Source organism: Vitis vinifera, chromosome 11 (genome assembly GCF_030704535.1).
Source record: "Vitis vinifera cultivar Pinot Noir 40024 chromosome 11, ASM3070453v1".
Classification (NCBI taxonomy): domain Eukaryota; kingdom Viridiplantae; phylum Streptophyta; class Magnoliopsida; order Vitales; family Vitaceae; genus Vitis; species Vitis vinifera.
The window spans coordinates 12,757,766-12,781,171 of NC_081815.1; the positions used below are offsets into that span (position 1 = coordinate 12,757,766).

Here is a 23,406-nt window from a genome sequence, read left to right on the forward strand (position 1 = left end):
TAAGACAAGATTATTTCAGTCCATGCACTGAAATCAAATATAATGTTACATACAGAGTCAAGTATTTTAATCTGGGGCTAATAACTTCTGCAACTCGACCTACAGTACTATTGAAATTGGCAGCGAGAAAAGGCTAAACAAGTTATGGGAATTGCTACTAGTCAATATGAAAAGATGAGTCATAATTACTTGCATTATTTTGTCAAGGGACCCCGTAGAACCCGACATCGGTATTCACCCAGAGCCCAAATGGGGAAGATGTTTCTGTATGCAGCATAAGTGATCATACAGTTCCTATTGAAGACCCCCATGATCTCCTGCAATCAAAGAACAAGTTATAGAACATGAATGACTTTGGAGTGTAAGAGCATGCCTGAATCCACAGAAATGGAACCATTTCATTCAGACTTTTCCCTAGCAAATAAGGCACAAAACCATAAAAACTAGCTCATACTATCATCACTACCAATGACTCCAAATTCCTGACTCCCATCAGTACAGAAAATGTTACATAAGAAGATGAAGGAATTATTTCATTTTTGGGGAGCAACCATTGCCCTTATAAATCCAAAGAAACAGCCAAAAAATCTTCAAGCCCATGTTATGGATTTCCAATGAAACACCCAGATTGTACTTATTTTGAGCTGTTCCATGGATGAATGATGAAGATCAGAAACAATGAAGAAAGCGATCTTTCATTCTTTTCCAATTCATAAGATATGAATTTCCATCAAAATTATAATATCGAAATTCAATTCATGGTAAGTTCTCCACTCCTTTATTTTCTTTACTTTGATTCTCGTAGGCTTTATTTGGATGAAAGAAAACACAAACATTGCGTTACAAGCTGACATAAAAAAGTAGGAAGGAATTCAACATCTATTATTTGATTTTTCATAGAAAAAATGAAAGAAAATTAAATATAATAAAAGTTATTTAGAAATCTAAAACATTTTAAACTTTATTCTTTGTTTTGGACATAATGAGAAATAATTTGAAGGATGATTAAAAATTATTTAAAAACTTAAAACATTTTAAACCTCTTTATTCTTTGTTTTGGAGAGGATGAGAAATAAATTTGAAGCAGCATGTACAAATATTTATTCCATTTAAACCTATTTCTTATTTTCCTTTTTTTTTTTTTTTTCATTCTATTTTCTTTCCCTCCTCTTTTCTCTCAAGTTTTCCAAGATTTAAAATGGATACTAAGGAAAATAAATAAAATGAGTCCAAATTCTCTTGTTTGGTTTAAGGAAAATCAATAACAAAAGTTATATAAAAATTTATTTTCAAATTTTTTATACTAGGTATAATAGGGGAAAGTAAATTTGGATATGTATGTGATAAAATTTTATCGAGTTCAGAAATATTTATTACTTCCCTCCACATTTTCGAGAAGTTTGAGAAAAAAATTAGGGAAAGAAAATAATTTAGAAAAACAAAAAAAAAAAAGGTAAAGGACAATAAGAATTAGGTTTGAACTCAATATTTTGATAGCCAATATATATATATAAAGAAATAAGCACAATGCTAGCGCTAGAGGTGCAACAAATTACATGCAATGTATACAAATGGTGCCAAAGAACATGCAAGAAGAAGAAAGAGGAAAGGAATAAAAAAATATACCCCCTCACCCCCACTCCTTACTTAGAACTAATCCAATCTACAAAGTTTATCATGGACATGGGATTAACATCAACATATAATTTAACCCTTCTGTTTCTTTTCCATCCAAAAGAGTCTAGAACAGCACACTAGAGTTGCCCTCCAAGCTTTTCTCCCTTCTTGCCCATGAAGGAGCCATGCCAGCTTAACAAAGTTCCTCTCATTGAGGAATGAATCATCCAAATCACACCAAACAGAGAAAAAGTTAAATGCCACAGGATACTAGCTATAGGGTACATAGAGGAGCAAATGATTAGTTGACTACTCGTCCCTTTTGCACATGTAACACCTATTCAGGATATTCTATACCCACCTTTTAAGTTGCTTATTTGTCAAAAGACTGCCTTATGATGCTTCCTGAGCAAAAAAAACCCAGTGTCATAGGAACTTAGGAATTCCAAACACAACATGCAGGGAGACGCTCACTTCTTCCTTAGACTAAAAGAGGAAGAAAGATTTAACGAAGAACTTGCCACCACTTCAAGCTCCACCAACCACTTTCCCTATACCGCTCCCACATATTTGTTACCCACATATCTTTGCCTGTGGCAAAAGAGAACCATGACAGAAAAGATATTTTCAAAGATGAGTCACCAACCATCTATCTTTCTAAAACTTGACCCTTCTTCCATTGCCAATAGAGAAGCAAACTCTGCCCTTGACAGAGGCTCATTCTTTTTTTATTGCTCTCCACATACCCTCCCCTTTCTTCTTCCCCAAATTTTTAAGAAACAACTCACTTCCAAAGAGATTCTCCCTCTGTCATAAATCTCCAATACCACTTGCCAAGAAGAGAAGTGTTTAGAATAGAGAGGTTTCTCATACCTAAGCCTCCACTCTTTTAGTCCAAGCAAACTATAGGCTACTTAAGAAGCTATAGCTTTTGCGCAAGCTCTACCTGCCCTAAAATTTCTTTAGATCCGGTCCAACCTTTGGCTCATCTTTTTTGGGGATAACATACATGGACATGGAGTAAATTGGGAGACTAGAAAGAGTGCTTCAAATCAAAGTAAGTCTCCCTCCTTTGGATAATTACTGCCTCTTCCACAAAGCAAGCCTCTTTTGAAACCTCTCCTCCATCAGTCTCATGTCCTAGTTGATTTAAACGAAGCACCTAACGGAAGGCCTAGGTAAGTAGAAGAGAGATAACCCACCCCGCAACCCAAGAAAGCAACTAACATCTCCACATTGCTCTACTTATCCATTGCTCTGCTTCTAACCTTTGACTCCTTAACAGTGAGGGAAACTCCCTCTCCTTGAAGTCCTAAAAATTGATCCACTATAAGCCCTCCTCTTTCCTAGTGTTGACATTACCATAGACCTCCTTGTTCCATTTTGTAAGATTTAGTTTTAAAGTCTTAAACTTTATTGCCAAAATGTAACTGAAGGACCCTCTAAAATCATAACCCATCCAACAACCCCTCACTAAATCTTTCAAGCCTTTCACTTTAAGCCACATAATCTTGAATCTAAAAGGCATTCCCTATGCATACCAACCCCATCTAAAATGATGGGGCAATGTTCCAAAATTAGCCTTGGTAAAACACTTTGGATGAGGCCTGAAAAATGATTCTCCCACTCTAACACCCAAAAAACAACCTAGCCTTGATGCATACTGAATTGATTGACCCCCACACCATGTAAAAGGCCTACCTACCAACAAGAGATCTCGTAAAAACCACTCATCAATTATCGTAGAGAATCGCCTCATATCAAAGGACAACCTAGAACTCTCTTCTTTCACCTGAAAACCTTACACAACTGAAGTCTCCTCCCACACACCATGGGTCACCCCGCAACCCCCTTACCGCCCCCAACACTGCCTAAAAATTCTCACTCTTAACCATCTGAACTCGACCATAAACCCTAGAAAAACACCATATGAAACCATCCCCATAGTTCTTGAATTGACAAGATAAAGAAAAATCCCCACTTCCATCCCAATGAACTCAAGCACTTTGTTATCCCAGAAAAGCAGAATGCCTCTTGCTGAAACATTGGCTTCTAGCACCCCCTAGTCCAGATGCCTTCCCACCCCAAACTTCTCACCAATTGAACATTTATAAGCTTCAGCTTAGTTTCTTGCAAGTAGACTGGATCAACCCTTCGGAATCTAATGACAGACTTGATTATCTTCCACATCTGGTCATTAATCACTCTAACATTCTAAGACAGAATCCTTAATTTCATTGGCAAACAAGTAACACTTCCCTGCAACTTATGCAACTCATCCAATCCCTCTCTCTTTCCCATATGAGGGATAGTAATGAACCAAACACTCTAGCTTTCAAAGTTCCTTGTCACTCCTCTTTTTTTAAGTTCCAACTTTCTCAACAAAGCAACAATTTCCTTTTCATGCCCCTACATTGGCATACCCACAAAAGTGCTAAATGTGACAAACCTGTCAAGGGTCATTTCTAAGCTGCCTTCCCCACCAGACATAACATGACTAGGATTATAGTTATCTAAGACCACCTCCTTGCTACTCCAAGCTTGGTCCTGACTTCTCACCATTCTATTAAAAAGCTTTGAAAATCCACTAAAACTCAACACACAGGAAACCATCAGCAGAGGACCATTTCTACTACCGACGTCAAAAGGCTCCTCTACCTGGCCCCTCCATGGAACCAAATGAAGCCCATCTCCATCTTTGAGAATCTGCCATTGAAGCTAGAAGGAGAAGACCCACACCTTAGCAAAAGCACAAGAGATGACAATATACCTCTAAACCCATCTGCTTCAAGAAAGAGAGCCAAATCTATGGGTGATGCCAACACTATGCGGCTCGCAGAGGAAGTCGAGAAACAAGGGTCTTCTAGAAGCTCTCGACCATCCCCTTTTACCACACTAAACAATAAAGAAAGAAACCTTTTGTCACCTTTGGACTAGCCCACTACCAAGGCTACACCAAAGGCCTTAAAAGGCTAGGCTTGACCTGAGGAAAGGGTAGCCTCGCCTTCAACAAGCTAGCTCAACAAGCCATATGAAAAGCTAATTAGGTGGCCCGAGATTGCCTAAAAGAACAATACCCTAATACAAATGGGCCTCCGACAGTCCAAGCATTAAAAGGAACTAAAGAGCCTAAAAAAGATGGCTCACCCTTGGCATGAACCAGTAATGTGAGCCTAACCTCTTCCCTAGTCAACCCAACTGACTCCACCTTTCAGCAACAACCAAAAAATGTTACCTCCTCTATTCCTTGGGTGACACTGTTAGCTTATGAGGACATACCTGGTTTACCACTTTTACTCTTTACCCTTCCTCAATAATTACTCTCCTGCAAGTGCATGAAACCTCCACACCACCATCCCCAACCTCTAGCACACCACACTTTTCTTTTAAAACAACCTAAGAAATCCATGGTGGAGATAGACTCCCACCTAAGTTGGATGACAAAGACTAAGAAGCACTACATGCAAAATACTAGGCAGCCTCCATCCACTTGCTTTAACAAGGATTCTAGCTCACTAAAGATGGCATCACTTCATTGTGTTTGTATCAACAGCCACGAACCACATGCATCTCCCATTCTTTTATATCCCTACCCCACAAGTGCAATGGCACCCCAACTACTCTAACAATAATTCTTTCACACTGACCCCTTCACTAAAGCAACTAGCTTTTGGCCTCCACCAATCCAACTGCAAGCCCTCACAAACAATTTGATTCCAAATTCCAAACCCTTTCAGCATCATTGATGTTCACAAACTCAAACAGAATGAGGGACTCTCCCATCAAAGCCAAATGTAGATTTCCTTAGTCTCCAATTGAATCTCACCCAAGATTTCAGAGAACTCAAATCCAGCATGGGATCTGACACTGAACCTAGATAGCCTCTCCCACCTTTCTGTTTCCATTACCTGCCACCTCTACATAAGAAGCTCCCTTTTGAGAGGCACCAACTTTACTAACCTTCATATGCCAATTGTCACTTGGGCAACCCCCACAAACCTTGTCAAAGAGACAACATTGATGCTCTTTAACTTGTTGGCTAAGGTCTTCCATCCTCTTGGGAAACCCCTACATTTAGGAAACACAAAAGAGAACCTTTTCTCTTCAGCTGTGAAAATAGTACACAACAAAAATCTCCCTGCGCTATTGCTACGAAGATCCAACCTATAACTCTTGACTCCTTGCTACTCCAACCTAGAATGCTTGCTAGCCTTACCCTCATAGCATGCTTATACTCCCTCCTACAACCCAGCCAGTTCCCCCTCACCAAATCAAATCCAGGACAAACAATTGTGACTCCTCTCCACTATCAAACCAATCCCCTTGTACTACTTTCTTGCTTAGCAATGACTAAATTGTTAGTAAAAGATAAACAAAAATGGAAAATGTGACTAAATAAATTTTCATACATACTTTTCCAAATTTATCATTTTCCTTTTTTCTTTTGTATAAAGAATGAAAATTTTGAAAATATTTAAAGCTTCAAATAATTTTTACTATATATAACGTTCCTGTATACTTCTACAATAAACCAAATAAGAGAACTTGAATCTTTCCCACTTTTTCTCCTTCCTTTGGTACTTTCTATGATTCAAACATAACCTTAAATTCAGTGAAATTGTATTCTATGTATAGGGAAATATTATGAAATCCTTATAATTTTGCTAGAAAAATTAGATTCATTCAATCAATACAAACTTTGTATGATTCTGTATAGATCATGGAAAGCCTGAGAAAATAGAAGGGAAAGAAAATAACAAGGGAAAAGGAAGAAAAGAAAAGGCAAAGGAAAATAAAAAGTAAGTTTAGCTTCCAATAAATCCTTTATATTTTCCATGACAAACTAAACAAGAGAATCGACTATTCCAACCCCATCTCCTTGATACTTTTCAAGATCCAAAAGTTGCTAAAGTCGTCTTAGAGAGAGAATCCAAAGAATCTGCACCACCTTTACTTTCTCACAGAAACACGAACTTCACTCCCTGCCACACATTCACAAAAGTGAAAATATGGAAGCTAGATATCCCAGAATATTTTCATTCCTTGGAAACCCATTCTTCACCCCATATTCCTCTATTTTATGTTTCTTAACATGTTTAGGCCAGTTTCTTTGAGGATTTCAAACATCGACATATGCAGAAGCTGGACTAACTCAAGAGTTTAGGACATAACAAATGGCATTGTATAAGAAACAAAAAAAAAAAAAAAAGGAAAGTTGAAAGAGAGTGAGTTGGATGGGTGCAAGAAGGAAACTAACTAAAATTATGCATAATTAAAGGAAAAAAAGAAGAAAACAAAGAACAAGATTTTCTATCAACTTTGAGGCAGTGGCATGAACTATTGAGAATCAAGTTGGGTATCATTTAAGTGCTTGTAAAACAAAATGTAATTGATGTGCATCAATCATCAATGAATATCAAACATGATGAAGTAATACCCATGTTAAAACAAAAATTATAATGTAGCAAACTCATGCATTTTAAGCAATACCCATAAATTACAGCCCATGCTTGTAAAACATGGTACCTTACTTTGTTTTTCCATGGAAACTTACTACAACTGCATAATACAAATCACTTAATCATCTCACTTTGTTTTTGCATCTATCTTATATCGTTGGTTCTGAGATTTTATTTTTAATCCAAGCATTCGAAAGTGTTCAATAGGTTTAAAGACCACCATTTGAGATTTTCCGGCCAAATAGAAATGTATAACAATCAAATATATCATACAGGAAGTTCTACAGGATTACCTCCTGTGGAAAATCTCCATTCTCCATTTGGGAATTTATCAATACTCGTGCTGCTCTGTGCAATGGTGTTGGGTCTCTCTCAGCCTGCATCAAAGTTTTTATACAAAAAAAAAGGTATAATTCATAAAACATATAAATATATTTCTACATGACACAAAATTCAGATAAGCACCAAATCATTTTTTAGTAACCTCTTAAATACACCTGTCATACACTTAAAAAGCTGATGAAATAGATATGCATCTACTTTGATTTTATATTTCGACTTTCCAACATTTAATTTCTACTTCAAAAAAGGGCATGAACATCCATGCAACTAATCAAGGAATCACCCCATCCATCATCTTCCATTTCTCTCCTGTAAACCTCACTATGCACAATTTGTGAATGACGCTAACTAATCTATTTTGCTCCTAGTCACTGACTGCATTCAACCATTCAACTAAAATCAGGAAAACCATAATCCTGGTGGAATAGTCATAGTAATAAAAAAAGAAAAGATTCCCAACTACCAACAATTAGAGCGCTGATGGATTCAAAAGCAGAATTCACCAAAGAATAGCCAACAATCAGGGGATATACCTTCTATACACATGTACCACATAGGAAGAATGAAGTTGCCAGCATAATAGAGATTACAGATTTAAAGATCAGGGGCCACTTCTAGCTCTAGCATTGTGCCTTATAGCATGGGCATTATTGAAGGAACTCATATCAGTTACGTTTTGTTTAACATTAGTAAAACAACATAATTTATGGATATCATTTAGTCGCTTGTAAAACAACATACATAACTACTCCATCATGTATGACTACTAGGTACCAAACTTCTCAGTAATTTATGGATATGCCACAGGAAGAAGGCAAATTTTAATGGATAACCAAGCAATACGTTGACACTACACTGCTTAAATTGAGAATGTCTAACTATATACTTTATGAGGAAAGAAAAGGACTTCTATTAACATTATCCAGAGGAGAAGAAGCCTTCTATGGAGGACAGCTTAGCAAATAAGCCTCTGTGCACATTCAAGATAAATGAGGAATTGAAGATAACTTTGAAGCATTTCTTATCCTCTTGCAGCATTTAGTTTGCTTTGTTTACAGAGATAAAAAAGAATGTCAAGAAAATGCAATTAATAAAAATCAATAATAGCACGATAACAATTCTATAAAAAGGAAACTGACTATAAACACAACAAAAACTGAGTCCCTCTTCAACATTAGCAAACATGTAGTAAAATATGATGTGTACCTGCCCAGCATCAATGAGAGCCAGCATAGCCCATGCGGTATTTACTACATGAGATCTGTTGCCATCAAGATTTGAATACACCTGTAAAACAAAAGCTTTAAAGGAAAAATTGTAAAAGAACTACACAAGAAATGGCATTAGAGATTTCAATCTTCTCACCCATTATAAAGGTTTTAAGTGTATATTCACATCATACAATATTATTTCTACTGAGTTAATCATTGTTCTACAGACTTTTTTTTTATCTTTTTTTTTATCAATAAGCAAAAATTGTATAGCAAAGAGGCGCTAAAGAAGCGGCTCATAGAGTTACAGTATAGATCAACTCACCCCCATATAAAAGGACCCAAAACTCAAGGGAAACACAAAAAAACCCTCTCCCTTAACGCATACACACCCATTCTATAAAATCTATTAAGGTCGAAGGACCATCTTTTATCCACAATTTGGTTTCCGACCAAAGTAAATACACAAAAGAAACTTTTAGCTTTTGAATGGACAGCACACCGTCCTCAAAAGCAATTGAATTCCTAGCCTTCCAAATGACCCAAAACAAGCATAACGGTCTCAGTTGCCATGCCACCTCCCTCTTCTTGCCCACAAAAGAGCCCCTCTAACCTAAAAGGGTTTCCTTTACCGAATATGAAAAGACCCAAGAAACTCCAAAAAAAGAGAGGAGCAACGTCCACACCTCCCTTGTTCTTTCACAATGAAGGAGGAGGTGGTCAATCGACTCCCCACACGTTTGGCACAGAAAGCACCTATTTGCCAAAGCCCAACCCCTCTTTTGCAAACGGTCCAAGGTTAAAACTCTTCCCCACGAAGCCTCCCACGCAAAGAAACTTATCTTGGGCTGTACACAAGAATTCCAAATAATCTTCGAAGGGAATGAAGCAAGAGACACCGGCTGCCAAGCCCTATACAAGGATTTTACCAAAAAAACCCCATCCTTTGATTCCACCCACTCACCCTATCCTCCTCATCCACCCTAACCATTTTCCCATCCAAGCAACAAAGTAATCTTCCCACTTCTTCCATCTCCCAATCATTAAAAGGCCTATTGAAACTAGGAGTCCAACTTCCCCTCCTTTCCCCCTCGGCTGTCCAAACTTCATTTACCCAAGCCTCTTTAGACATTTCTATAGCAAATAATGAAGGGAAAGTCTTGCAAAAAGGGGGTGGTTCCACACCACTTATCTTTCCAAAACCTCACATTCTTACCATCCCCCACCTCAAAGCCAAAAAAAGGGGTTACTAGCTGTCCCATCTTATTTATAGCTTTCCACAACCCAACTCCATAGTCTTCCCTAGCCTCACAAGATCTCCACCCTCCTCTTTCCTCCCCATATTTCCTTCTAATCACTTGATTCCAAAGGGCATTTTTTCATTTGCAAAGCGCCATACCCACTTGCCAAGGAGAGCCTTATTGAAAGAACCAAGGCTCTTAACCCCCAACCCTCCTTTACTTTTGTCTTCACACACAATCGGCCACCTTACTAAGTGCAGTTTTTGCTCAAGAGCCCCACCACCCCACAGAAAATCCTTTTGTATCTGTTCCAGTCTCATCCTAGCCGCCCTAGGCAATTGGAAGATGGACATAAAATAGATCGGTAGATTGGACAATGTACTTCGAATTAATGTAATCCTCCCCCCTTTGAGATGTACTGCCGCTTCCACATAGCCAATATCTTTCGGAATCTTTCCTCTATTCCATCCCATGCACCAACAGATTTAAAAGGAGCACCCAAAGGCATTCCTAGGTAGGTGGAGGGCAAATTTCCCACTTGTTCTACAGGCTTATTAACAAATGCATTAAATATCAAAGCAAGATGAAACAGTTCCCCATCATAAAATAAATAAAATTATGTTAATTTCTTTGGGGTTTCATAAATAGAAAGTTCATAAGCATCTCTATGTTTCCTTTTATTATGGACTCAGACTTTGTTTACATGTCTACGTCTCATTGCATGATCATAATTAATTTGGATTCTGCCTCTGTGAGGTTGAAACAAATTCTACTCTAGAGGATATGTTTACCCTATGTTTGGTGCTCAGAAAATTAAGGGAAAGAAAATAGAAAGAAAAAATTGAATAAAAGAAAAAGTAAAGGAAAATAAAAAATAGATTTAAAGTTAATCAATTAGTTTTACACACTTTTTCAAACTCATTTCACTTTTTTTTTCTCATTTATATAAAAATTAAATAATTTGAAAAAGCATAAGCTTCTAATTACTTTTAATTACATGATTTTATTTGGTATTTTTTGTGGTAAACCAAACATGAGAAAATCATTTTCTTTAGCATTTTTTTCCTTTCCTTAGTACTTTATTGGAACCAAACATAGCCTAGGGAAACTGGTCAAAGTGAAATTGGGAAATTACAGTCATATTGCCAAACATTATGTAGATATTTTTTTCATGCCAGACAAATGATGGGATGCCAAAGTGGAAGGTGATCATTCTACTGTTTTTTAGCTTGACCATTACAGCTTAGAGATGCCAGCAGCTTATGTGAGAGACACTTAAACCATCAAAGTTGCTAGCAGCAAACAAGACATGGGTGCCTCAGAAACAAATGATGAAACTGATCTCCTGCTGGGTTAGGTTAGGGATGAGTGCTCAAAATTCCTTGAAATGGTACTTCTATCCCAACTGATAATTGGAGAATTATTTCCCATTTTGCTTGTGTTTGACTCTCCATTTTCTATGTTAAAGGCATATTGCCCCTCACTCTTGGTTCATTGTTTTGTCTTTAAAATTATGTTTCCTATCCCTAATAACAATAAACAGGAAAAAGATTAGACCGAAAAAAAAGAAAAGAAAAAAAAAAGTTGCGTAGCTTTCCATGTATTTCCTGGAAGAAGCATTTTATATACTGGAAATGAGAATAAAAAGAAACTAAAGTTAGAGATACAGAAATTTTTACAACTATAAGATTTGTGGAGTTCAATTATTCAAGATTGAGTTTATATGTCATGCATTTTCTTGAGAAGAAAGAAAGGTAAGTTTCATATTATAAAAAAATAAAATAAGAAAAAAAAATAAAAACAGACTTAACCTTGTTCTGACACGAAAGGTAACTCTCGCCCCAACCACCAGAAGCAAGCTGCTTGGACAACAGAAAATCACATGCTTTACAAATGCTAGAGCAATTATTGTAGTTCTTTCCAGCAGCCACTAATCCTTTTATCCCAAACCATATGGCATAGGTGAAGCATACTCCCCAAGAGCCATACCTAGTAAAAAATTCTAGTTATTAAAGTGTACAATACATTCGAAACACAAGGTCGACCTTTTTGTGAAAGCTAATGAAAACATAGTTACAGTCACCTGAGAGGCTTGTAGCAAAGCTAAAAAACTAATACAGTAGTGCAAAAAGATTCTTAGGAATCTGATTGTGATCCTAGTCAAAGAAATGATTTTGTATTAATTGTATTTATTTTTTTCCCTTTATCTTTGGTAGAATCTGAATTATGGGAGATATTGTAGGATGATAGGTGGCAGGTGAATCCGATCCCTAATTTATGGAAGAGATTGTAGGTGAATTGATCCCTAATTGTGTATGAATAGGATGAAAGGATTGTATTCAAATATAATTCAAGTGGAACAGAATTTGTTTCATGGTATCAAAGCTAGAGCTCTCTTTTGCACCCTAAGTTTTTCCTGTTCCCAACCTTAATTGCTGAGATTTTGCTGCATTTGTATGAACTTCATTGCCAACAATAGAACTTGTTGTCCATCTCATTCCTTTGAATTTTTTTGGCTTGCATAGCATCATAAATTTTCCTCCATCTCAAATTTACAAAAATTGTTTCTGATTTGCTCATCAGAAATCATCCAATCTTCAAACTCTACTCTCAACTTGACTAACAATAACCCTTCAGCACAATATCAAAATCTACAAAATCCAGCCAAACTCAATGACTGCAATTACCTAGTGTGGTTTCAACTAGTCTGAATGTTTTTTGAAGGGAAAATGAAAATTGAGTCATCTAATTGGACATGTCCCAAGCAAAGACGATCCAAAGTTCACTATGTGGGATGAGAGGACTCGATGATTATGCCGTGGTTGTGAAATTCAAAACATCTGGAGATCAGTAGAAGTGCCTGCTCTTGAAAAAGGCTAGGGAAATTTGGGAGATTGTCAGACAAACATACTCCAAAGTGAGGGATGCTGCCCACATCTATGAAATAAAGGCCAAGATTGGTGCTACCAAGCAAGGTATCTTTTCTGTTACCAAATACAATAATATCATGAAAAGCTTATGGTCGAAATTAGATTATTATCAGAATATTAAAATAAAGTGCAACAAAGATGTTGCCATGATGTTTAAAGTCCTTGGAAAGGAATCTACCTTCCCAAAAGAAAGATTTCTCCATTATAAGAGTAGGAATGTTATGTTTGACACTCCAATGATAGAAGACTCAACTCTTGTCACTATGAAGCCAAACTCCATGTTGTCTAACAACAATTATAGAGGAAGTGAAGTATTTAGATCTCTAGTCAACAAAGATGGCTTGTGGTGTATCTATTGCAAAGAACCGAGGCATACAAAGGAGACTTGTTGGAAACTCCAAGGAAAGCCACAATTATTGGGTAAAAAACAAATGGAAATGGATACATATACTTTGAAAAGGGGAGTAGTCAAGCCCATTATTGTTCAATCTCGACTTCTAATGATTTAGATGCTCGTAGATTGAACAAAAAGGAGATTGAGAGGCTCTGTAGCCTTCTAACTTCAATGGATAAGCCTATTGCTCATGCTCTCTCGCCCAATCTGGTAAGCATCCCATTTATCATGTTCTTAGTGTTTCAAAGGATTGTTTTCCAAGTACTTAGGTCCTTGACTCAAGTGCTACTGATCATATAACCTATTCTTCACATTGTTTCTCTTCTTGTAATCCATATTTTGGGGATTAAAAAATCAGTGTTGTTGATGGCACACTAGCCACCTTGGCAAGCAAGGAAAAATTGCTTTAACTTCGGTTCTCACATTACAATTCGTGTCCCATGTTCCAAAACTTTTAACTAACCTCTTAGCAATTCATGAAATTATTTAAGATTTGAATTATACCATTTTTCCCATCTTATTATGTGATCCATGACCGAGCCACAAGGAGTATGATTGGGCATGTTAAGGAAGAAGAGGGTCTTAGATCCTATTCTAGTAAAGGTGATCATATGTTGCTCTCTCATTTTCTCGAAAAATTCTCATTGAATAAAGCCCAAATTTGGTTGCATCATCTTCGTCTATGGCATCCATCCTTTTCTTTGCTCAAAACAATGCTTGCTTTATTATTCAATAAATTGGATGTTAACGGTTTTCATCATGTAGCATGTTTAGCTAGACATCATCCTCTTTTGTTTCCTTCAAGTAATGCAAAATCAACATGCCATTTCTTGTTAATTTCTATTGATGTTTGGGGTCCCTCTTGAATACCAAGTCTTTCTAGAGTGATGTGGTTTATATCCTTTATTGATGACTGTATTAGGGTGAATTGGTTATTCCTCATGAAAAATAAATCAAATGTTAGTTTTGTGTTTCCTATCTTTCGCAAAATGCTTAGCACATAGTTCGAAGTTAAGATAAAAAACATTACATCTTATGATAGGAAAAAGTGCTTCAATCAGATGTTATCTCCTTTTTCTAAAAAAAGAAGGGATAATACACCAATCATCATGTACTAATTCCCCATAACAAAATAGTGTGGTATTAGAAATCACTCGAGCTCTACTTTTTTAGAAAAATATGCCTAAATCATATTAGGGAGAAATTATCCTAACCGCAGCTCATTTGATTAACCGACTATTCTCAAAAGTGCTTGCAAATAAGACTTCATTGGACACACTCAAATTTTTTTCCACATTTCAATAGATATAGTAAACTTCCTCCCAAGGTCTTTGGTTGCATGCCATTTGTCCATACCAATCCTCCAAATTGCAGCAAACTTGATCCTCGAGCTCTAAAATGTGTGTTTGTGGGATATTCTCTAACTAAATGAGTTTATAAATGTTAGCATATTGCTTCTCGAAAAAATTTTAGAACCATTGATGTCACTTGTTGAAAATCAATCATTTTTTCCTAATACTTATCTTCAAGGGGAGAGCTTAAGCAAAGATAAGTTTTTCTCTCATGATTTGCCTAATCTGCCTAAACTTTCTAAATCCATGCCACCTATATGTTTTATCTCCTTAGCACCTGATCAAGAACTCTCACTAGAAAAAGATCAAGGAGTTAACGCGACTATCATGCCATTACAGGTTTATCCTAAGCAGAAATAGTTCTGACTTGATTGAATGCAAGCTCAAGAGTTTGAAACGGCACCAGGCAATGAACACTCAAACTTCACTAACTCTATTTCTAGTGTTATTTCTCCTACTGCTTTATATTTGTTGCTCTCACCAAAAACACATGATTAGTTTGTTTAGAACGAAGATTCAATAGTCAATATTTTGAAATTGAGGCCTGAAGGCAAGGCTATGTAACCAAGGCTTAAGCCTCACTTGATTGAGGCTTATGGCCTTAAGGTTATAGCCTCAAAGTTATTGAGGCTTAAGCCTCAAAGTTATTGAGGCTTAAGCCTCAAATATTCAAAAGGTTTTAAAGGGTCTAAGGCCTTTATTGGCTTTTTATATACATTTGTTAAGAGGTTTAAGCCTCAATATTTATTATTTGTAGTGACTTGTGCTTTTACAGGGTTTTAGTATAAATTTATAAGTTTTGTTTTGCATCCAAGATTAGTGTTATACCTTTTAAAAAATAAGGGCTTAGTTGGCTAATTAACCCATGGAGATGAAAGGAAGAGATTAGGAAGATGAATTAAAAGAATTATTGGTGACTGAGCATCCATCAATATATATAATTATTATCTTATTATTGATGGATAAAGGAAAAAAGATCACTCTAATTAATAGATAAAGAAGAAAAATGGATTGACATTATTATTGATGGAGAGGATAATGAAGCAATTAAATATAATTATGATTCATAAGAGGATCCTACTAGTCATAGTGATGGCAGCTTTGAAGATTATTTGATAAATGCATGAGAGAAGTTGGATTTTAGAAGAGACAAAAAAAAAACCAAATTAGAAGCAATTGAAAATGATATACAATTAATTTGATTATTATACCTTGTATAGTTTTCTTATTATTTAATTTTCATGTGATTTTATTAGTATTTTTCTGATTTTTAAGATTTTTTTATTTTTAGTATTATTAAGTTGAGGCTTATGCCTTGTTCCACCTTGAGGCTTACGCTTCGCCTTATTTGGGCAAAATGCCTTAAGACTGTCTTTAGCCTTTTAAAAACATTGTCAGCAATGTTTCCTAATCTCCATTTACCAATTGCCCTTAGGAAAGCTACCAAAAAAAATGCATGAACACCTGGTTTCCAATTTCATTTCAATTGAAAATCTATCCCCAAAATATAAAGTCGTCCTTACCCAATTAACTACCATTGAAATTCTTCAAATAGTTCAAGAAGCACTTAGAAGTTGGAGTGGGAGGAAAGCCATGGAAGATATGTTAGCTCCTAAGAAAAACCAAGCTTGGTAAATCATTGAATTATCAAAGGTAAAAAAAAAAACCAATCAGATGTAAATGAGTGTTCACAATTACATATAGAGCTGATGGGATATTGGAGAGATATAACGCTAGGACAATGGCTAAGGTACAAGAAACCTTTTCTTTAGTAGCAAAGATGAATATCATTCGTATGTCACTATCCTTCGCAGCTAGGCAGCTAACTTTGATTGGTCATTGTAGCAACTTAATATTAAGAATGCATTATTGCATAATGATTTAGAAGAAGAAGAGTATATGGAAACACCATCGAGTTTCAATGAAGACTTCAAGAGAAACAATATGTGTAGACTAAGAAAGACTCTTTATGGCCTTAAACAATCTCCCCAACATAGTTTGGCAGATTTGCAAAAGCCATGACTGATGTGGATTCATCAAACACTCGCATATAGGTAAACTTACCATTGTCATAGTTTATGTTGATGACATAATTGCAATAGTGGGGAGGGGAGGGGAAGGGGAGGAGGATTAAAGAGGCCCATTCAAGGAAGGGTATTTTTATCTCTCAATAGAAGTACATTTTGGATCTTCCTAAGGAGATAGGTATACTTGGTTGTAAGCTTGTTGACAACCCTACAAAACCATAAGCTGGAGAAGTTTAAGATGATGCAATAGTAGAATGTGTAATGTATCAACGTCTAGTTGGGAAGTTAATCTATTTCCCACACAAGGCCAGATATAGCCTATGTTGTCACCATCATAAGCTAATTCATGCATTCTCCTAGGGAAGTTCATCAAGAGGCGGTATACATGATTCTACGATACTTGAAATCTACTCCAAAAATGGAATTTTCTTTTTATAAAAAAAATGAAGAGCTAAGCCTAAAGGCATACATTGATACAAATTAGGCAGGATCAATGACAAAAACATAATCTACCTTTGGTTATTATACACTCTTAGGTGGCAACTTAGTGATATGAAGCAAGAAGTAATCCGTGGTGACTTAATCAAGTGCAGAAGCAAAGTTCAAAGCCATGACAACAAATCAATAATCAACATTGTTCACAATCCAATACAACATGATTGAACTAAGCATGTAGAAGTAAATCGACACTTTATCAAGGAAAAACTCTATAGTGCTCTGATCTGCACACCCTATGTTTCAACAAAACCGCAGCTTGCAAATGTGTTGACCAAAGGATTGGCTAGTCACTGATTTCAAATAATTACATGCAAGTTGGGAATGGATAATATCTATTCTCCATCAAGAGGAGGTTTGTCAGATTCTTAGGAATTTGATTGTGATCCTAGTCAATATAATGATTTTTTTATCAATTGTATTTATTTCTTTCCTTTTTTCTTTGATAGAATCTAATTTATGGGAGGGATTATAGCATGTAGGTGGTAGGTGAATCTGATTCCTGATTTATGGGAGAGATTATAGGTGAATTTGATCCCCTAATTATGTATAAATAGGATGTACAAATTGTATTCTAATACAATTCAAGTGAATAACATTTGTTTCTACAACTTAACAAAAAATAAACCTACGTTGCCAGGGTTCAAGTGGAGGTGTTGGGTATGGCTATGTGTCTAGGTGTCTTATTCTTCACCCCTACAAATTTTAATATACATAGATTTTGCCACAGAGGATCTAGATAAAAAGTATGAACACTTAGATAGGGCATAATAAAGGGAAAATAAATAAATTACCAAATTTTAATTAAAAGTAAAGATGTCTTAAATAAGAACTATCACTCTTACTCCTTATCCTGAAATATATTTATAAGAGTTCACTTTTCCAAAATACTTATTTTAATATAATTATCCACTAAGAAAGCCAAAATAAAAAACAAATCAATTAAAACAAACAATTATCTCTTGAGCAAAGTAGGAGTATCCCACAAGAAGCTCACACAAACACTTGTGGCATGTCATTTCACGTGGATATGCTTAGTGAAGTTGAAGAGTGTCCAAGTATATAGACATAGACTAATATTTAATTGGTCCTACAATACGTAAGGGAAAAAAACAAACCATGAGCCATCTGATGCTTGTATCTTTTCAATGAACATTGTAGCTTTTTTAATACAATGTTCTATTTCTTCTCTCCGATGCCCCGGATAAAATTTATTAAATGATGTCAAAGCTTGAAGTGCAGCTGATGTACATTCCACGTAACTACATAGTCATATTAGTTAGAGATAAACTATAAAGTTGCATAAACAAAAGAATATTGCAAATAGCATTAATCAAAGTGCCAATATCTTACGGATAATCAATAACAATGTCGCCAAAAGTTTCAGCAGGATTGATTAACTGAAATAGAAAAGGAAATGGAATTATGCTTTCAACCAAAACTGTAGATTAAAAGAACATGTATCCATAACATTGCTTTTAATATATAATTGTACAAAAAAAGAGGGGGAACGTGAGTGGGTGGGTGGTGATGGGGGGTGGTTGCATTGGATGGGGCACTCAGGGGCATTCAGTGCATGACACATTTTTTATAAGCCAATGTTTACTGTTGCCACATAATTTACAATAGATGACTTTCTTTCTCTTTTCTGCTAAGATCACCATAGATGACTTATAAAATTGACTTCTCATTCTTTATTCACATGTGTTGCATTCACCATGTTGAGTTACATTTGTCAATCTCAAAACTACATGGATATTCACAAAGGTTGAATGGGTTCACTGGATGAATCAGCCCAAATCTCATTTTGTCCTGTTCTACTCATCATCATCACCATCCTCATCATTTATGTCACATGGGTTCAGGTGCGGTGTCAAAATGTAGCTGTGTATAGGTGACTGATCATTCAAATTCTCAAACTGCTATAGGAAGTCGCCTGAAAAGGATCTTAGTAGCAGGTACTGATACTTAGACTTGGTTAAAAAGTTAGAAATTTATAAGATTAGGGATTAAACTAGCTTATCTAAGTATCACATCACATAACATCAAACTTATTAATGAAAGTAATATTATTCTAAGAAATGTAAGAGATGTAACAGAAAGAATTAAGACATGGTATTTCTCATGTGCCTATTTTAGGAAATATCAATATTGAGATATATTTAATTTTTATGTTTTGTGCAAATTTAAATTTCAAATAAAATAATATTTATCTTTTATGGCAAGACTTACACATGTATATAAAGGTAAACTATTTGTTATCTATCATAGAGATTTATTTTGTTGACTTATTTTATTATATTATCCTTTATCCTTGCAGCGACTTTTCCCTATAGGTGTTATTGCTTTAAAAATGGATTTCAAATAAACGTAGTTTTTTTTATAAGTAAATGTGATTCAAATAAACGTAGTTTTTCTCACCCACTTCATCATAAAACCTAGCCTTATCTTTTATCGTATCCCTAAATTTACACATAAATGCTCTGTTCCCAACCAACTTCTGATCTTCTATAGCAATAGTAGTAAAGCATAAAACAAATCAAATTGCTTTTTTTGCTTGGAAAGCTACTTGGGGGAAGGTTCTTACTTTGGATAGGCTGCAGAGAAGAGGGTGGCAATTCCCTAACCGGTGTTTCTTGTGTGGATGTGAAGAGGAAACGATCAATCATATCTTAATTCATTGTACGGTGGCAAAAGGATTGTGGGATATCATTCTTGCGTTGTGTGGTGTACAGTGGGTATTTCCAAATTCTGTAAAGGAGGTCCTTAGTAGTTGGAAAGGCTCTTTTGTGGGGAGAAAAAGGAAAAAAGTGTGGAAATCCATCCCGCTTTTCATTTTTTGGACAATATGGAAGGAGAGGAATAGGCTAGCTTTTAAAGGGGGTGTGTTAGCTTTTCAGAAGTTAAAAACTTCGTTTGTGTATAATTTTTGGGGTTGGGCTAAAGTGTACATTGATATGGAGTCGAATTCCCTAATAGGCTTCTTGGAGTGGCTAGCCTCCAAGTAGGGGTTGGGTTGTTTCGTTTTTTGTTTAAGGGGTTTGTAGCCTCGTATACTTCCTGTATGCTTCACGGCTTCTTGCCTTCTTTAATATATTCGCTTGCTTATCAAAAAATAAAACAAATCAATTATTAGGCTAGTTCAAAAGCAAAATATGTCCAACAAGGATCCTATACTGGGATCCATGTAATATATCTTAACACAGGTAAGTTGGGTCAAATGGAAGAGTCCAGGTATCACTGGACGACAGTAAACAGGCAGATTGATGAGGTGTATTGTTGTCTGAGTGGCATGAGTAATAGCCAAGCATAAGGCAGAACCAAGAATAAAACGCAGAACCCAAGAGCAGTTGGTGATGTGTTTATTTAAAATTCAGTCAAGATTAAGGGAGAGATATAGGTACTCATGTTGCTAGCCCCATGGCAAAAACTTGCTCCAAAGGTAAAAGGTTTTGCTTATAAAAGAATTGAATAATTAATAGAGGCTACCTCCAACCAAGCATAAGATCTAGTGAGTTCATAGGTTGCAAAGCCGCCATCTCCATTCTGCAGCAATACCAAGAAAAGAGCTTTTAGTGAATTTAAAAAAAAAAAAAAAAAAAACCCTCTTCTAGAGCTATGACTTTTAAGAAATAAATTTGGATGATAAATTTAAGTTAAAGAAGAAAAGGCAAAACTACTATTAATGAAATGACAAAAAGTGTAATGCAATAATAAAGATAACTAGAATATTTATAATGCTCTCTAAAATAACAAACATTATTCTCCACAAAAGGAAATAAAATGAAGTATCAAAATTCTTAATAAAAACATCCAGGACAGTTAGCAGTTTTTTCATCATTATTCTAAGCATATGATTAACTAGACCATAAAGCTGTTTTATATGTTCACAGACACAAGCATACTGTAATGATCACTTTCAAGGATGGATTACCTTAAGTGCCAATGAAAATGATTATTGATCCATAGGCAGGTAATCTATGTCAAGTATACGATTCAAGTTATCAAGATTTTGATTACCTGTAAGGAAAGAATTACATTTACAGCATCGTATAACTGCTTCGCATCTAATGGTTCACCAACAATTTCTGATGGAATTTTTGATAATAAAAGAATAGCCTAAGAAAAAGAACAAAGAGAGAAAAAGAAGTTACAACGAAGAAAAAGAAGCAAATGGTGCTTTTACTACAATCAATCATTACCTTCAATCCTTCCGCAGTGCAGTCTGAGATGGGCCATCCATGATCACCGGTTGAAAAAGGCCAAGCACCTTTTGAAATGTGGCGATACCAATAATCAAGATTGCCTGGACAATCTTCTAAAACCTTCAACAACATTCAAACACCAGCCAGAAAAAGATCAAACTGGGGAATTACATTATCTGTAAATTAGAAAGTTCTAAATAAATCCCAATAAGTGATGAAAGCACCTGTGACTTCTTCAAGTATGCATGTGCTTTTCTTAGAGTTGGACCATATTCTTCCACTAGGTCGGTTGAAATAATTGCTTGAACACAAAAGGCTGTGTCCCATAATTGACTTCCATTATAGCCCTGAAATATGTTAACTATATCAGCTGTAAAAAATAATTGAAATTTCAATGTACACATAGAACTTGTAAATAGACACATATAGAATCATTTGGAATGTTTTTCATTTTTCTTTTTCTTTTTTTCTTTTTTTTTTTTCCCTTTTTTTTTTTTTTTTTTTTTGTTGTTGTTGTGGTTGGTACTTCGTGAATAGGGATGATATTGTTTTTGGACCTGCATTTTCATGCCATCTTCAGCAAGCCACAGGAAATCAAAAATTCTAGGAAGATGTAACTTGAAAGCCTCTGAGTTTGGATCTTCCACCCAACAGCAAAGCATATTTAAAACCTGTATGCCACAGGATACATTGAGTTTAGAGCAGCAAAGAGGTGATAGGGTTAGCTAGCCCATCTGTAATTTCTCAAATAGAAACAGAAAGAGGGAAGAAAGAGCTAATAATTAATGCTTCATTCAAGAAGAAACGAAACAATAATAATAAATTAAAATTCAAGACCATGAAGAAAAGGTCTAAAGATCACCTGAGCATAGGAAAGAAATTAAATACATATATATATATCAACTCAGACAACTTAACAAAGCTTAAATCCAACCTACTTGAGTGGACTAACAAATCTTCACATTTATATCTATCCATGGCTATATCCTCCATTAAAATAATCAAGATGATTAACACTCTGAATTTGATAAATAATCATACCTCCTACTCAATTGCACACAACAACATTCTAGCCCTCCCAATGAACAAAGAGGAACCTTAACAGAGGTAAAACACAATTGAGAACCCATAATATATACCTTGTTTACAGGACCTATGCATATATAGCGAGTGTTCTCGTCTTCGTAGTGTACATGCTCCAAGACAGTGCGAAGAGCCTTCTCTCTCAACTTTTTCCCAGGCCAATGCATTAGAATAGGTTCAACAACTTTGTCGAGGGATGTCCAAAGTATATCCTGCACCAATGGATGTGGGTAGTACAGATCTTCCTGCAAAATTAATGCAATGAATCCCCATGCCAATATAGGAGAAACAAGAACCAAAATAAAAAGGGTAATGGAAAAATGGAAATGCAAATTTTTCTGCAGAGATCTTCCCTTTTTTCTTCTAATAAGGTTTTTGGCGAGTTCTAACCTCTAATAAAATGAAAAGAGGGTAGCTGGCAAGTTTTAATAAAAAGTTTTCAACACCTATCATGCATTTTCTGAGGGTGTCATTGATGCCTTCTCAATTGTAAGTGCTTAGAAAACCCTAAATTTGATTGCCTAGGAACCTTGGTATGATTGCTATAGATCTATCTTTCTTCTTTTTTTCTTTTATTGGACCTTTCATGTCATTATACAAAGAAGAAACAACCGGTATAGCACTAAAATTTTTAAAAGCTTGTATGAGATTTGGTATCAAAGCTTGACATAGCACTATGACAACTAGAAGCGGTTGAAGTTTTTGGTGAAAGTTGACTGATTGACAACATGGTGATTTTTTTTTATATAATTAAGGAGAAGGTACTTCAGAAGCCCAACTTAAAGAACTACAAGTTATTATTCCTCAGAATACTGAAGATTCAGCCACTAATGTTTCCAAACCAGCAACTAATGGCACTAAGGATAAGGGATCTTGTGTTGGGGAGAAAGTAGAGCAAGGGGCTGGTTCAAATCTGCCTCCTAGGAAATCCTAGGGCAAGATGCCATCTTGAAAGGCCTCAAATTACCTCTTACACATGGCAAATGATGTTATGTTAGATTGGGCATTAGAGGCATGATCAACATAACATGGGTGGTGATATCATAAAGC

The 23,406-nt window shown here is 35.7% G+C and overlaps 1 protein-coding gene across 2 annotated transcripts in view; it reads right to left on the bottom strand.

Moving 5' to 3' along the window:
- LOC100243389 (cycloartenol Synthase) overlaps nt 1-23,406 on the bottom strand; it is a 56,101-nt gene continuing 32,695 nt past the window's right edge. For both annotated transcript variants that reach the window (XM_019223004.2, XM_002264253.4), the window contains exons 8-19: nt 22,413-22,601; nt 21,831-21,944; nt 21,498-21,620; nt 21,271-21,393; nt 21,089-21,187; nt 20,558-20,614; nt 18,422-18,468; nt 18,187-18,330; nt 11,682-11,859; nt 8,625-8,705; nt 7,370-7,453; nt 1-317 (exon numbers count right to left, since the gene is read on the bottom strand). In XM_019223004.2, the coding sequence (XP_019078549.1) occupies nt 195-317; nt 7,370-7,453; nt 8,625-8,705; nt 11,682-11,859; nt 18,187-18,330; nt 18,422-18,468; nt 20,558-20,614; nt 21,089-21,187; nt 21,271-21,393; nt 21,498-21,620; nt 21,831-21,944; nt 22,413-22,601 (1,362 nt within the window). In that variant the 3' untranslated portion in view covers nt 1-194. The remainder of the gene's footprint in view (nt 318-7,369; nt 7,454-8,624; nt 8,706-11,681; nt 11,860-18,186; nt 18,331-18,421; nt 18,469-20,557; nt 20,615-21,088; nt 21,188-21,270; nt 21,394-21,497; nt 21,621-21,830; nt 21,945-22,412; nt 22,602-23,406) is intronic.